Raw genomic sequence first — 16,413 nt, 5'->3', positions numbered from 1 at the left:
CATGGCTGTATTGAGTTTCCAACAATTTCTACAACTCTTATTTTTTTGTGATTGAGTGATTGTGACTTGTTGGTCACAAAAAACATTCATGAAGTTTGGTTCTTTTATGAATTTATTATGGGTCTACTGAAAATGTGACCAAATCTGCTGGGTCAAAAGTATACATACAGCAATGTTAATATTTGGTTACATGTCCCTTGGCAAGTTCCACTGCAATAAGGCGCTCCTCTTGACAAAATTGGTGCAGTTCAGCTAAATTTGTTGGTTTTCTGACATGGACTTGTTTCTTCAGCATTGTCCACAAGTTTAAGTCAGGGCTTTGGGAAGGCCATTCTAAAACCTTAATTCTAGCCTGATTTCAAATTCAATTCAATTCAATTATTTATTTATTTCGTACTTGGATGTGTACATTTCAACAACATTTCAACAATCTCACATACCTTACTGCATTCAATACACAGCCATGTCGAAAAGATTTAGCCATTCCTTTACCACTTTTGACGTGTGTTTGGGGTCATTGTCCTGTTGGAACACCCAACTGCGCCCAAGACCCAACCTCCGGGCTGATGATTTTAGGTTGTCCTGAAGAATTTGGAGGTAATCCTCCTTTTTTATTGTCCCATTTACTCTCTGTAAAGCACCAGTTCCATTGGCAGCAAAACAGGCCCAGAGCATAAAACTACCACCACCATGCTTGACGGTAGGCATGGTGTTCCTGGGATTAAAGGCCTCACCTTTTATTCTCCAAACATATTGCTGGGTATTGTGGCCAGACAGCTCAATTTTTGTTTCATCTGACCACAGAACTTTCCTCCAGAATGTCTTATCTTTGTCCATGTAATGTTAAATAAGAGTTGTAGAAATTATTGAAAACTCAAGACAGCCATGACATTATGTTCTTTACAAGTGTACATAAACATTTGACCACGACTGTACATGATTTTTTATTTATTTTTAATTCCAGATTGTCCTTCGGGCAATGGTGGCTGTGTATATGGGGCCGGCTCATTTAGCTATATCATGGTATAATGTGTATCAGGAAGGAGGTTTTTCTTTTTATGACTTCATGTAAACCTAAAATTTTAAAAGCGCCTTTTCTCTGAAAAGTGGAGCCAATAAGTGGGAAGAAGGTATGTATAATCGGTGGTCATAAACAGGATCTCAGGACACATATTACTGTCGGGCTAAAACGATCAGTTGATTCGAAGAAAGCTTTGGTTTGTATTCTATAGCTTCGATTAATCTTTAAACAATTGTAACTAACAAGCAAGAAGTTATTTAGCAATAGGGCGCACAGGAGAGCGGTGGTGTGTGGGTGCTGTGTTCCTTGTAGCGGCAAACAGTGGAGAGTTTTTGTTACGGTACAGTGGCATGTTGATGCCGGGGGTCGTCTTTCCAAAATGCGGAGGAACGTAAGGAAGCAGCTTGCCGGTAAGAAAAATGATGTATTCTTCATAAACAAGCAAAATACAAAATGAACAAAACAAGCGTGCCTTTAGCACGGGAAAGCTAACGGAGTACCTAGCAAGAAAAGCTAAGCACATGAACCGGTCGAAGCTTAGCTCAGGAATAGAAAATAGAAAAGGTTGTCGTAACTTGTTGCATAGAAGCAAGCAAAAACACCAGGCCGAGTGAGGCCAGAGGATGGACTAAATAGCTCTCTGATTAGCGCCCGGGAACGGGTGAGCGTCCCGAACACTAATCAGAGGCAGGTGAAAATAATCAGCACCCATGACAACCAAGAAACACAAAACAGGGGTGCTGAAGCCGAACTTAAACAACAAGTGAATCAAAAACGTAAATAAACTATGATCCGGGCAACGGATCATCACAGTACTCCCCCCTTAAGGACAGATTCCAGATGTCTCCTGAAACAAAAAACTAAGAAGTCCACATATCACAGTAGGGCTTGGTGGTGGGCGTGAGTGGTGCGAGAACTTCAGCAGTCGAAGGGTTCTACGCCTACGGCCTGGGCGTTGCTGCTGTTTGCGCCACTGGCATTTATTCCAAAAAAAAAAAAGAATTAAGGTTATGGCAAGCAGAAAAATCTTTGTTTCCCTGAAATACCCATTGGGGCTATAAAGCGGGTTTTATCTGTTTATTTGATTAATCGAACAAACCAATCGATAGATTACTCGATTACTGAAATAATCAATAACGGAAATGCAACTAAACCTGGCAAATTATGCAAAGTACTGCAACTTTGTCGAATACTCACAACTTCCCCGCACATTTTGTTTGTTTCTTGTGTAGACAAAGCAGGAACAGCAGTATGTAACAATATATTAATTATTTTTTGATCAAACAGCACAATAGCTCAGAGCTACCTTCGGTTCCTGTCTAGGTGCTAAGCCTTCTGGGTAACGTCTATAAACATTTAGCAATACACCATGCTCGCTTCCTAATTTACGTATATTTATATATTTATTTAAACTTTATTTATTCAGGGTAAAACAATTAAAAACATGTTTTCATTTGCCATGCGGGCCTAGCAAAGAGTCAAAAAGTGTACGTTAGAGATGTTGAAGTGTGATGATAATCTCTCATCAACTCTCATTTACCAACAAAAATTACAGCTATAGATCCCTCTTAAATGCTCTTAACATAGTGAGGTAAATGTGTGGAAACTTAAAATAATGTTTAAGATACAGAAACATTTTAAACGTAAAATAAACATGAATGTCTGCAACTTGTGCAAGCAGCAGACAATAAGGTAGACTTTGGTGGTGTTTCTTTTTGTAATTATAATCAAGTAATACTCCTATTAAAACAGTATTGTAATTAGACAATGAGCTCTGAGTATGTGCTTCTGCTGCCATCTAGTGTCTACTTTTTAGTCTGTGCGGTATAAAATGAGTAAAGCATCAATACAGTAGTTGTTTTCCAATGTTTGTTGAAATCCGGTGCTTTTTGAGGTTAAGGTTAGGAACACTTACAACTTTGATAATGGCGCATGTCGGCTGTTGGCCTGATCCCAGGATGCAGAGAAGGTAGACAAAGTGCAAGCATTAGGTAAAAGTAACTAAGGTCTAGCAGGAACTCAGGAGGCAATTTTGGCATACAGAAGATAGAAACCAGCACTGAAAGAGGGAACAAAGTGAAACTAAATAGAACTAATAACGAAAGTAAAGGAAATAATGACAAAACAAGAGCAACATGAAAGGAAATACCACAATAACACAAGAAACTAACTAAGTATGATCATGACATAACCACTCTTAACAAATTAATAAAATCACAGAAAATGAGCCTCAAAACATTTTTGCTGAAAAAGCTACCACAAATTCAAGCATCTTAGAATGCAACAATTACAAAAAAAACTGCAAACTTTTTTACTGTGATAACATCATTATAGTGTCAATATTCCAACACGAGACTTCTTCCCGGAAGTGAAAAAAAGCGGTGGTCATGCCATCCAAGATGGCTGTTGGGCAGCAAGCAGCACGTAAACTACCTGAGTACGCAAAGGGCCTAGATCTTTCTGCAAAAAGCAGATTCGAGCAAAAACTCCAACTATGCAACGGAAAAGATCCCTTTACTTTATCAAAAAAAGATTTGTCGAGTGATATCAAGGATTATTATTATGGAGTTCCCAGACAAATTTAAGTATTTTGTGCTTCGACGTCGTCATTTTCCACGACAAAACAGATAACAACTTGGAAAAGCATGGAGATCTACAACGTCTTAGTGTGTGGCTGGGTCAAGGAATATGGTATCAATACTCTCCCGGATAAATATGCATCGTTTTGCTCGAGGAAGATTGCGTTTCATGATTCAACTTTGTGTCTTGCGAGGACGCGTCAATGCAAACAATTTAGCGCCCGGCAGCTCGACACCCGTGACTGCATAGCCATTTAACAAACTAACAATTACTGAATCACCAACATTTACATTTTGGTTTTGCCGTATGTACTCTGAGATGTGGAAGTACCTTTCCTGACAAAGTATCATTGACTCTGACTATCCGGTTTTTGTTTGTTAAAAATTTAAATACAAATAAAATGAAGATACTTCTTCAATGGAAAATAATAAATGAGTACAGTATATGAAAAATATATCAAGCAAACCTTTAACAAAGCGGTCACTGGAAAATAGTGCTTTCTTCCAATCTTCTCCCTTGGACTGTGCCACTTTTGTCGTCGTCTTTCGTAAAATCTCGCACTCTTCTGCCCTTATCGATTACCTCTCAAGGATCTCTGAGGAAACGTTTATGCTTTTCAGCCAAAAACAACGCAAGCATGGGGGTATTTTTCTTTGAGAAAGCCTAAATGGCGCCTAGTACTCATTGAGAACAGAAGCTGGATTGACCACCACACATATTCAATGAGCCAGACGTGACGTTATTAAAATCCAAGCAATTTATTTAAAAGATACATTTCCTGCATACATTTATTAAAAATGAGAAAACAGGACCATTGTTAGAGTAACTTAATCCCTCTGTTACCTAGCCGTGATGTAGTCCGCTTTCCCTCCCGGGTCAACTCAGGGCCGTATTGTGCTGACGATGCTGTTTTTTGCACCACGTGTGAACCAATGTGTCCGGTTTACCAATCCCGGTGCTTTCGTGTGAAATCCTGCTGAACTCCATCAGAGCAGACTTTACATACACATCCCATACTGTATTTTTCTCTTGTCAACGATACCCAAGTTCTTCATGAGCATTATCAAGAAGCTGTGTCTTGTAAAGCTAATAGAGAAGCCGCATGATGGCCACCATGTCTACAAATCAGCCCAATAACCTTGTCTTTTTTTCTTTCTTTTGGTACTCTCTCTCTCTCTCTCTCTCCTTCACCCCATTTCTCACTTTCTCCTCATCTCCCATCTCTGTTTTTTTCCCTCTCTTTACTTTCATCCCTCTCTTCTCCACCTCTTGGTTACTGGGGTGGTGGCACTGGCTGGTGGTGCAGTGGCAGGATCAGTTGCAGGCAAATGTATGACATGCTGAGGCACATGTGTCCTCCACTAGGCCTCGGGAAGAGGTGTCCTGCACGTGTGGCCTACAAGGTTAGAGAGGACCCCGCCCCCTAAGCCCCCTGCGGGTGGCGACAAAGGGGGCGTGGGCTTTTAGAAAGGGGGTCGTAGCGATACGTCAACATGGTGTCATCTCTAGTGGTGTTGTTTTTTTTTCTGTTTCGTGGAAAGTGCAGGGGGTGGGGCTGGTCAGTGTTGTGGCGTTGTGTGGCAGTGTTGGAGTCGTGGGTGGAGGCAGCAAGACAAAAGGGGGGCGGGGTTATCCACAGGAGGGATCGAAAGGAGGGACCTTCTCAGCTCGTTTGCACCATGCACCATTGACACACACCTACTGCACACCACATGCAATTGTCCATGATTCCGTACATTACACCTGTGAAGTTCATAAAGGCCCATGTGCACACCCCGCACATAAAGAAGCATGCATGTGCAGCAGTGCTTGGAAGGTCCACTAGACTTCCGTCCTCTGACTCGTTCCTTGCTGTGGATGGGGCAAACTCACTCATACCGACACACACACTCACACACACACAGCAAATGAGGTCACCCGCGCACCCACACAGAGAGAGTATGTGTTCTTTGCTATGGTAGAGAGAGCAGAAGGGCTTGTGTCAGTGATGTGTTTTCCTTCGAGAGCCTTTGGTTGCCATACAGAAGCACTTCTTTTCCTGTCACCCTTCATGTAGCAGCGCCGAGCCCCCAAGCTGCCTCTTTTTTCTATCTGCAAGTCCAATCTTCTCTTTGTCCTTTGGTTCTGTCGTCAATGCAGTTCTATTCTGTTTCCAGCCCCCTGCTCCCTCCACCTCTTCCTCCGCATCTCTGCATACCCCCTCACCTGTCTTCTGCATGGCCTTTCACCGTCACCACCATTTTCCATGCACACAACTCTCCAAACAATGAATACAGACACTATCTGACTAGAAATATGCAGTAACACTCTGATCAACTTCATCGTCGCCCAGCTGACCTGGAGCCAATAGCGTCATTCAAAATCATTGTTTTTATTGGCTACTCTTACTCTCTTGATTAAATGTGAAACCTAGATCATAAAAAACAAACTACAATTATGTTTACAGGTCAAAAGTTTGGAGACACCTTCTCATTCAATGCGTTTTTCATTATGTTCATGACTATTTACATTGTAGATTGTCACTGAAGGCATTACAGCTATGAATGAACACATGTGGAGTTATGTACTTAACAAAAAAAGGTGAAATAACTGAAAACATGTTTTGGTAACACTTTAGTATGGGGAACATATTCACCATTATTTAGTTGCTTATTAACATGCAAATTAGTAACATATTGGCTCTTAATTAGTCATTATTAAGTACTTCTTAATGCCTTTTTCTGCATAGCCTTATTATACAACCGGCAAGCCATTAACTAACAGTCTTCCCTCAATAACCTCAGAATTATTGCTTATTAGTAACCCTAGCCCTAACCCTTATATGTTCCCCTAGTGTCCAAATAACTCTAAATTAAGTCTTTGTTACTTAGAATATATTCCCCATAGTAAAGTGTTACCCATGTTTTATATTCTAGTTCAGTGGTTCTTAACCTTGTTGGAGGTACCGAACCCCACCAGTTCATATGCGCATTCACCGAACCCTTCTTTAGTGAAACATTTTTTTTTTATTTTTTTTTTCAAATTCAAGACAAAGTTATATGTTTTTGGTAACACTTTAGTATGGGGAACATATTCTAAGTAACAAACTTAATCTAGAGTTTTTTGGACACTAGGGGAACATATTCTAAGTAACAAAGACTTAATTTAGAGTTATTTGGTTAGGGTTAGGGTTAGAGGGTTAGGGTTATAATAAGGCCATGCCAAATAAGGCATTAATAAGTACTTAATAATGACTAGTAAAGAGCCAATATGTTACTAATTTGCATGTTAATAAGCAACTAATTATTGGTGAATATGTTCCCCATACTAAAGTGTTACCATGTTTTTTTACTGGTGCACAAAATGAACCGTGCATGAACATCACCTTGTTCAAAGAACAAAACCAACACAGTGCATAAAATCACAACAAATTACACACCTGCAAATCAGTGTGACTTCTGCTGTTGCCGTATCCGTAATACGCCGATAGGGAGAAGTTTTTATTTACATGATGAGTCGGGTGGGTTTTGACCTCCGCCGAACCCCTGAGCCCGACTCACCGAACCCCTAGGGTTCGATCGAACCCAGGTTAAGAACCACTGTTCTAGTTTCTTCAAAATAGCCACCCTTTGCTCTGATTACTTTTTCGCACACTCTTGGCATTCTCTCGATGAGCTTCAAGAGGTAGTCACCTGAAATGGGAAATGTTCACTTCACAGGTGTGCTTGAAGCTCATTGAGAGAATGCCAAGAGTGTGCAAAGCAGTAATCAGAGCAAAGGGTGGCTATTTTGAAGAAACTAGAATATAAAACATGTTTTCAGTTATTTCAGTTCATAACTCCTCATGTGTTCATTCATAGTTTTGATGCCTTCAGTGACAATCTACAATGTAAATAGTCATGAAAATAAAGAAAACACATTGAATGAGGAGAAGGTGTGTCCAAACTTTTGGCCTGTACTGTACATGTCTTAGATTATGGCAGTGTTCTAGCAACAGCGCTATTTGCTACCAGGTTTTTGCATCTCCAGTTTTGTTCTCAATCCCCTGTATCATCATCGTTTTGGTTGTACCTGCAAAATATTCTATGTTGGAGTTTTTTTTTCAATCCTTGTGCATCCTTAGGGCCCAAAACGGGAATTACATGTGTTCCTCATATGATAGGATTGTTCAGTTTGAAGGTTAGCAGTATGATTTTATTTATTTATAGTATCGCGTTTTGTTTTTGATTGCAACATTATTAGAATAGGATATAAAAATACAGTATACACATTTTCTCTCAATAACTCTTTTGGTGCCAGTGACTTCCATTATAACTGCTATTTTTAACAGACTATAATCTTAGACTTAGACTTGGACAATCTTTATTGATCCGCAAGGGAAATTGTTCCACACAGTAGCTCAGTTTCAAAAGATGGAAAGGATAATGCAGGTATTAAGTAGACTAAAGATGTACCATAGTAGCAATATAAAATATAACATATTTGTAATATTTACATAGTATGCATACAGTATATAATATATACTGATATATTATATTATTCTATTATATTATATTTTTATATAATATGTACTGATATATTATTATATTATATTATATTTTTATATAATATATATAATATATGTAATATTTACATATTATATATACAGTATATAATATATACTAAAAGGGACAAGCGGTAGAAAATGGATGAAAGGATATTATATTATTATACTATATTATATTTTTATATAATACATACAATATATACATATACATACAATATAATCTATAATACAATGTATTACTATGCTTTTTACATAAATCTTATTAGTGTTGATTGAAAAACAAGAAAAAAGTGTTTGGTGTAATTGCGACCCCTTAAAGGGGAACTAGACTTTTTTTGGAATTTTGCCTATCATTCACAATTATTATGACATTATTATTATTATTACATGACGACGAATGGATTTTTTTTTTAATGCATTCTAAATATTAAATAAACGTTAATAAAAGTCTACTTACAGCGGAGCCAAAGGGAGGTCCTCTATGCCGCCCATATAATCTGATAAACAACCATTCAAAAACCGCCAACAATACTTAAATATTAACCAAGTGTTAGTGATATTGTTATTATAAGCGCTAACACAGACAAACTATTTAAAACAGTGCGAATATCACTACCGTGTGTCCCTATGTTTACATCATCGAGTGGTCTGCTTCTTTCTCGCTTCCTTGCTCCCTGTAAGTTTATTCTAAATCATAAATCATGCATCTCACCTGGACAGAAGAAGTCTGAGTAGGTATTTCGACAAGTCGGTACACTTTGACAGCCATTTAGGACCCAAAAATGGCGAGAACAGCACAAAATGACGCTCGGTCTTGGTTAAACTGCCATTAAACCGCTGAAATGCAAGGAAAATATCTTGTGCAGTTATATATAACATATAAAAAACTCATATGAACTCAATAAAATCAACCTGCTTTTTCTTAAATTTGAACTCGGTAGGCACTGTAAATATAATCTGTTTTGTCTACTATATTAAAATTAACGTTGTTACTTATGACACTTTTATGAGCGGGTCCCTTTTGCACCACAGAGCTTCAGCGAGGCACAGAAACTTTTGAAAATGATTAAAAGAAAAACTGGTAAGCAATTGATTTTTAGTTCCTACAGTTAGAGGAGGGAATACAAAAATCCAGAAAATGTATTTATTACCAGGTGTTAATACAATATTATAGCTGTACTAGGGTTGTACAGTATACCGGTACAAGTATAGTACCGCGAATAGTATAGAATCATATTCGGTACTATACCGCCTTTAAAAAATCTAGTCGATACTACTATGATTACATCGATATTTTTTAGCATCACACAATGTTTTTTTGTTTTTTTTAAATGTATATTATGTTTATAAACTCACGAAATATGACCAATGTATGATCCTGTAATGACTTGGTATCGGATTGATACCCGAATTTGTGGTATCATCCAAAACTAATGTAAAGCATCCAAACAAACAGAAGAATAAGTGATTGTTGCATTTTAACAGAAGTGTAGATAGAACATGTTAAAAGAGAAAGTAAGCTGATATTAACAGTAAATGAACAAGTAGATTAATAATCAATTTTTACAGTTTGTCCCTCGTAATGTTGACAAAATAATAGAATGATAAATGACACAATATGTTACTGCATATGTCAGCAGCTAAATTAGGAGCCTTTGTTTGCTTACTTACTACGAAAAGATACATTTGTTTGTATGTTCACTATTTTATTTAAGGACAAAATTGCAATAAGAAACATATGTTTAATGTACCCTAAGATTTTTTGTTAAAATAAAGACAATAATGCAATTTTTTGTGGTCCCCTTTATTTAGAAAAATATCGAAATACATTTTGTTACCGGGACAACACTAATCTGTACAGTAAGGGAGGCTCACTCTGCAGGCTCAACGCCTTGCTCAAAGAGGTTCATTATGTCTTCTTATTCATACACTCTTTTAAATGTTCTTGTAATCAGACAATATTTTCGGTATATTTAGATGGAATGTTTCGACTGTCATCTGCAGTTTTCTTCAGAAGGGTCACCTGACCACTGGCTTCACGCCTCCTACCTTAGTAATATACATCTACCTGGCCTGACTCAGGAAAGCTAATATCCCTTGCATGACATTTTATTTTCATTGCATTAGGGAAATTAAAACATTTTAACCTTTCAACTAATACAGCAATGACCCATGTAGATCCAGGTTTTCAGTTATTTATACTCCAATTTTTACAAGGTCCAACTGCTGATTTATTGATGTACCGTATTTTCCGCACTATAAGGCGCACCTAAAAACCTCAGATTTTCTCAAAAACTGACAGTGCGCTTTATATATGGACCAATATTGAGCCACAACAGGTCTCGCAACTACGGGATGCATAACGTAACCCCAGCCTCTACTGTAGCGTCTATTCTATGCGCCTTATAATGCGGTGCGCCTTATATATGAACACAGTTTTAAAATAGGCCATTCATTGAAGGTGCGCCTTATAATTCGGTGCGCCTTATAGTGCGGAAAATACGGTATATGTTTTGAAGTCTATTTATCCTACCCACCTTTTTTGGCTGTTGCATCATTTTCACCCCATGACTTTCAATAATCATGACACATCTTTGCATCGTTTTCTTGGGTTCCCCCCCCCCCCATGTTTCTGCAGAATGCTGCTCTCTCTCACCTATTAACCCTCAAAGTCTGTGCCCATTTCTCCACACATTTCGACACCAAAGTGTTAAGGATATATTCCACATCAATTTAGCGACTGATTTGTCTTCAGTACATTGAAAGAAGGCACAAACCCATTGTAATGTCGCCCCACAGAGGATGCTTTCTGTGTACGGCTGCGCAGTTGCTTGTCCTGTGAGGCATATCGCGTGTGGCTTGCATGCTTTGCATGGGGGGTAGTTGGGCTTAGGGGGGGTGTTGACATTATGAAGAAAAAAAATACTTGGGACGTATGGATTAAGGGGAAGGAATGGGGACGGGGCCGCATGGTTTGCTGCATGTCCGGGTGACCGCCGTCCTTCTGTCAGCAAACACACCCAAACTGACTGTGGTGTGTATTGTTGTGTCCTTCTGTCTCGTACTGTAATGAACCAACAAGACCTCAAACCAAATAAGCACACACCAAAGTACGCACCCTTTCCCTATAAGATGTCCGTCGCTTGGTTTTTGGCTCGTTGGTTTAGGTCTGTGTTGCATTTATTGTGAACCTCCAATCCCCTTCATTATGAGCTGTGGGTAACAGAATTCACAGTCACTCTATTTATCCGTCTAAGGCTTGAATCAATAAGCTTGACAATTGTAAAAAAAAAACTGTTGGATCGCGACATAAACCTTTATTTGGAATTTGAGCTAATCGTACTTATGCTATGCACAGCTCCTTCACCCTCCCCCTTGTCACCTGGAGGTTCTAAAAACATGCCGTGCATGATTTGCTCCTCATTCTCATGGACCCTCTCCTGCAGAGACTCCTTCGTATGGACCTGCCCGTGGCTGACGACAACACCGTTCACTTCAACTCCACCCTCATGGCTTTGATACGCACGGCGCTCGACATCAAGATCGCTAAGATTTCGGAAGGTGCGCAATAACTCTTGTTTTTAATCGAACCATTTTCCAGCAAAAACAGCTTCACTGGCTTGTATTATTGAACACCATGGCCAAGAGACATCTCGTACTTCAGCTGCTTGTACAAATGTTGCAGGTCATTCATATATTCAGACTAGGAATGTGCCCATTAATCTGCAAGTGAAGTGCCATCCCATTCCTAACCCATAGGGTTCAATATGATGTCGGTCCACCTTTTGCAGCTATTACAGCTTCAACTCTTCTGGGAAGGCTGTCCACAAGGTTGCGGAGTGTGTTTATAGGAATTTTCCACCATTCTTCCAAAAGCGCATTGGTGAGGTCACACACTGATGTTGGTCGAGAAGGCCTGGCTCTCAGTCTCCGTTCTAATTCATCCCAAAAGTGTTCTATCGGGTTCAGGTCAGGACTCTGTGCAGGCCAGTCAAGTTCATCCACACCAGACTCTGTCATCCATGTCTTTATGGACCTTGCTTTGTGCACTGGTGCACAGTCATGTTGGAAGAGGAACATGAAAGAAAACTGTTCCCACTAGGTTGGGAGTATGGAATTGTCCAAAATGTTTTGGTATCCTGGAGCATTCAAAGTTCCTTTCACTGGAACTAAGGGGCCAAGCCCAACTACTGAAAAACAAATTCTTCCTCCACCAAATTTCACACACGGCACAATGCAGTCCGAAATGTACCGTTCTTCTGGCAACTTCCAAACCCAGACACGTCCATCAGATTGCCAGATGGAAAAGTGTGATTCATCACTCCAGGGAACGCGTCTCCACTGCTTTAGAGTCCAGTGGTGAAGTGCTTTACACCACTGCATCCCACACTTTGCATTAGACTTGGTGATGTATGGCTTAGATGCAGCTGCTCGGCCATGGAAACCCATTCCATGAAGCTCTCTGCGTACTGTATGTGGGCTAATTGGAAGGTCACATGAAGTTTGGAGCTCTGTAGCAACTGACTGTGCAGGAAGTCGGCGACCTCTTTGTGATATGCGCTTCAGCATCCGCTGACCCCTCCCTGTCAGTTAACCTGGCCTACCACTTGGTGGCTGAGTTGCTGTTGTTCCCAAACTCTTCCATTTTCTTATAATAAAGCCGACAGTTGACTTTGGAATATTTAGGAGCAAGGAAATTTCACGACTGGATTTGTTTCACAGGTGGCATCCTATGACAGTTCCACGCTGGAAATCACTGAGCTCCTATGACTTGAAAATGACGGAGGGGCGGGTAGAGGACCGGTATTTTTTAGAAGCGGTATAGTACCGAATATGATTCATTAGTATCACGGTACTATACTAGTACATGTATACCATACAACCCTACCGTGAACACACCTACATGTACCAGGCAATGGCGTTAAAAGTCATGTTTGATCGTCTCATGGCTGCTGTCCAGGCTATTTGCCGTCTCTTTGTTAGCTTCATAATCCCACTTCCTTGGGCTTTGCTTTCATGCTGGAAATGAGAAAAATATCACCAAATCCTTTCCCCCCCCCTGAAGCAATCAAGACCACAATTGTGGCAGTTAACGATGCCGCATGTTTTCGCCATATTTTAAACTTGTTCGAGGAAATAAAACAAAACTTAATCACATAGTCTTGCTGGCCATGTAAGTAAGCGAGTCAGAGTCCAGCAGGACCCACAATGCAATTTGTTTCCACTTTCCAGCCCTATCTACAGCAAAACCTTTTTCAAAAAGGTGTCCTAAGATTTACCCAAAAAATTACAGTCAGGTTGTATTTTCTGAGCAATATATGTCTCCTTCTTAGGGCTTTTTCCAAATGAGTGAATAATGCTTGTGAAGAAAAGAAATGCAATAAAAATTGATTTTGAGTTTGAGAGGCTGTCTGGGTAGGAACCATTGTGTACTTCTTAAAGGCCTACTGAAATTAAATGTTCTTATTTAAACGGGGGTAGCAGATCCATTCTATGTGTAATACTTGATCATTTCGCGATATTGCCATATTTTTGCTGAAAGGCTTTAGTAGAGAACATCGACGATAAAGTTCGCAACTTTTGGTAGCTGATAAAAAAGCCTTGCCTGTACCGGAAGTAGCGTGACGTCACAGGTTGAAGGGCTCCTCACATTTCCCCATTGTTTACACCAGCAGCGAGAGCGATTCGGACCGAGAAAGCGACGATTACCCCATTAATTTGAGCGAGGATGAAAGATTTGTGGATGAGGAACGTGAGAGTGAAGGACTAGAGTGCAGTGCAGGACGTATCTTTTTTCTCTCTGACCGTAACCTAGGTACAAGGGCTCATTGGATTCCACATTTTCTCCTTTTTCTATTGTGGATCACGAATTTGTATTTTAAACCACCTCGGATACTATATCCTCTTGAAAATGAGAGTCGAGAACGCGAAATGGACATTCACAGTGACTTTTATCTCCACGACAATACATCGGCGAAGCACTTTAGCTACGGAGCTAACGTGATAGCATCGGGCTTAACTGCAGATAGAAACAAAAGAAATAAGCCCCTGACTGGAAGGATAGACAGAAGATACTACCAAACCCTGGACCTGTAACCACACGGTTCATGCTTTCCAGCCTGGCGGAATGCTGTTGCTAACGACGCCATTGAAGCTAACTTAGCTACGGGACCTCGACAGAGCTATGCTAAAAACATTAGCTCTCCACCTATGCCAGCCAGCCCTCATCTGCTCATCACCACCCGTGCTCACCTGCGTTCCAGCTGTCGACGGCGGGACGAAGGACTTCACCCGATCATCGATGCGGTCGGCGGCTAGCGTCAGATAGCGCGTCTGCTATCCAACTCAAAGTCCTCCTGGTTGTGTTGCTGTAGCCAGCCGCTAATAGACCGATCCCACCTACAGCTTTCTTCTTTGCAGTCCTAATTGTTCATTAAACAAATTGCAAAAGATTCACCAACACAGATGTCCAGAATACTGTGGAATTTTGCGATGAAAACAGAGCTGTTTGTATTGGGATACAATGGTGTCCCAATACTTCCGCTTGACGTCACGCGCAAACGTCATCATGCATAGACGTTTTCAGCCGGAAGTTTCCCAGGAAATTTAAAAATGCACTTTATAAGTTAACCCGGCCGTATTGGCATGTGTTGCAATGTTAAGATTTCATCATTGATATATAAACTATCAGACTGCGTGGTCGGTAGTAGTGGCTTTCAGTAGGCCTTTAATTGTTGACATTTTAGATTTAGTGCGAACAAATTCAATATTCTACATCACTACTAATAAAATCTGTATGTGTGCATATACTGTAGGTCTTATCTATTTCTTCTGTATGGATGTATGTGTGTGTCAGGTGGCATCGACAAGCACCAGATGGACGCAGAGCTAAGGAAAGAGATGATGGCGATCTGGCCCAATCTCTCCCAGAAGCATCTGGACTTGCTGGTTACGCCCCATAAGTGTAAGTTACGGAGTACGGGGGGAGGGCCAGCGCGGCATCGAAGCCTGGCTGCAGGCGCAGCACCGCGCCACCCGCTGCTCCGACGTTGTTCTCTCTTCCACGCCACCTGAGGACCGCTTCTTTCAGCCAGTCTCTCTTCACTGCTGCACCCTCTGATACAGCTGGCACATGTGATGCCACATAACCGTGCTAGACTCCTAACACCTCAGCCTATCATCAGAGGGTGCCTTCCTGTTAGGGGTGTCCCGATCCGATATTGATATCGGATATCTGTCCGATATCAGCAAAAAAATAGGATGATATCGGCCTGCGTGTGAAGTTTCAGATAAAAGCTGGACAGCCAGTTAACATCTAAATGTCCTCCAAATAGTTTGATAATTTCTTGTACACTGCAAATTATTTGCTACTTGCCAAGATTTAACATTTTATTTCTAGAAACTTTCCTAGTTTTAAGAGCTATCTACTTAGTTTTAGTTTTAGCATGAATAATTAGATTTTTCTATTCTGGTTTAACATTTTTAAACCTTTACCTTTTGTAAATGACTTCACTGAAATGCACTGCAAAATAGAGCTAAAATTTTTTAAAAAGACTAGATTTTAGGAAATAAAATACTAAAAACTTGTGAGATTAACTAGTTGCATGGACAGGTAATTTTACTTGATAAGACATCCTAAATTAGCAGGAGTTTTATTCTGAAAACAAGCAATATTCAACTTGCAATTCTTAAATTAAGCATCCTCTGTGTGTTGCAGAATCTTTCAAAATGATTTTCTATGTGGGGAAAACAAACATTTTTTATTTAAGTGAAGTGAATTATATTTATATAGAGCTTTTCTCTAGAGACTCAAAGCGCTTTACATTGTGAAACCCATTATCTTTAAGCTACATTTAAACCAGTGTGGGTGGCACTGGGAGCATAATTAGAATAATTTGATTTTTCTATTTTGGTTTAAAAATGTTAAAATGTTAACACTAGGGGTGTCCCGATCCGATATTGATATCGGATATCTGTCCGATATCAGCAAAAAAATAGCATGATATCGGCTTGCATGTGAAATTTCAGATAGCATCTCCTGCAAAGCTGGAAAGCCAGTTAACATCTAAATGTTGTCTTAATAGTTTGATAATTTCTTGTACGCTGCAAATTATTTGCCACCTGCCAAGATTTAACATTTAGTTTCTAGAAACTTCCCTAGTTTTAGGAGCTATATACTTATTTTTAGTAATTGACTAATTTTAATTAGATTTTTCTATTTTGGTTTAAAAATGTTAAACCAGAATAGAAAAATCTAATTATTCATGCTAAAAATGTTAAAATTGAG

At 39.8% G+C, this 16,413-nt stretch overlaps 1 protein-coding gene across 15 annotated transcripts in view; it reads left to right on the top strand.

The window, feature by feature from the left end:
- cacna1aa (calcium channel, voltage-dependent, P/Q type, alpha 1A subunit, a) overlaps window positions 1–16,413 on the top strand; it is a 212,350-nt gene that overhangs the window by 141,048 nt on the left and 54,889 nt on the right. For 12 of the 15 annotated variants that reach the window (XM_062036806.1, XM_062036798.1, XM_062036797.1 and 9 more), the window contains 2 exons: window positions 11,573–11,687; window positions 14,983–15,090. In XM_062036806.1, the coding sequence (XP_061892790.1) occupies window positions 11,573–11,687; window positions 14,983–15,090 (223 nt within the window). Of the gene's footprint in view, window positions 1–4,907; window positions 5,005–11,572; window positions 11,688–14,982; window positions 15,091–16,413 lie in introns of all 15 variants that reach the window. The other 3 variants (XM_062036805.1, XM_062036793.1, XM_062036791.1) reach the window with 1 other exon arrangement.

Source organism: Entelurus aequoreus, linkage group LG25 (assembly GCF_033978785.1).
Source record: "Entelurus aequoreus isolate RoL-2023_Sb linkage group LG25, RoL_Eaeq_v1.1, whole genome shotgun sequence".
Taxonomy (NCBI): domain Eukaryota; kingdom Metazoa; phylum Chordata; class Actinopteri; order Syngnathiformes; family Syngnathidae; genus Entelurus; species Entelurus aequoreus.
The sequence above is the reverse complement of the archived record's forward strand: the minus strand, read 5'-3'. Positions and strand labels throughout refer to the sequence as shown.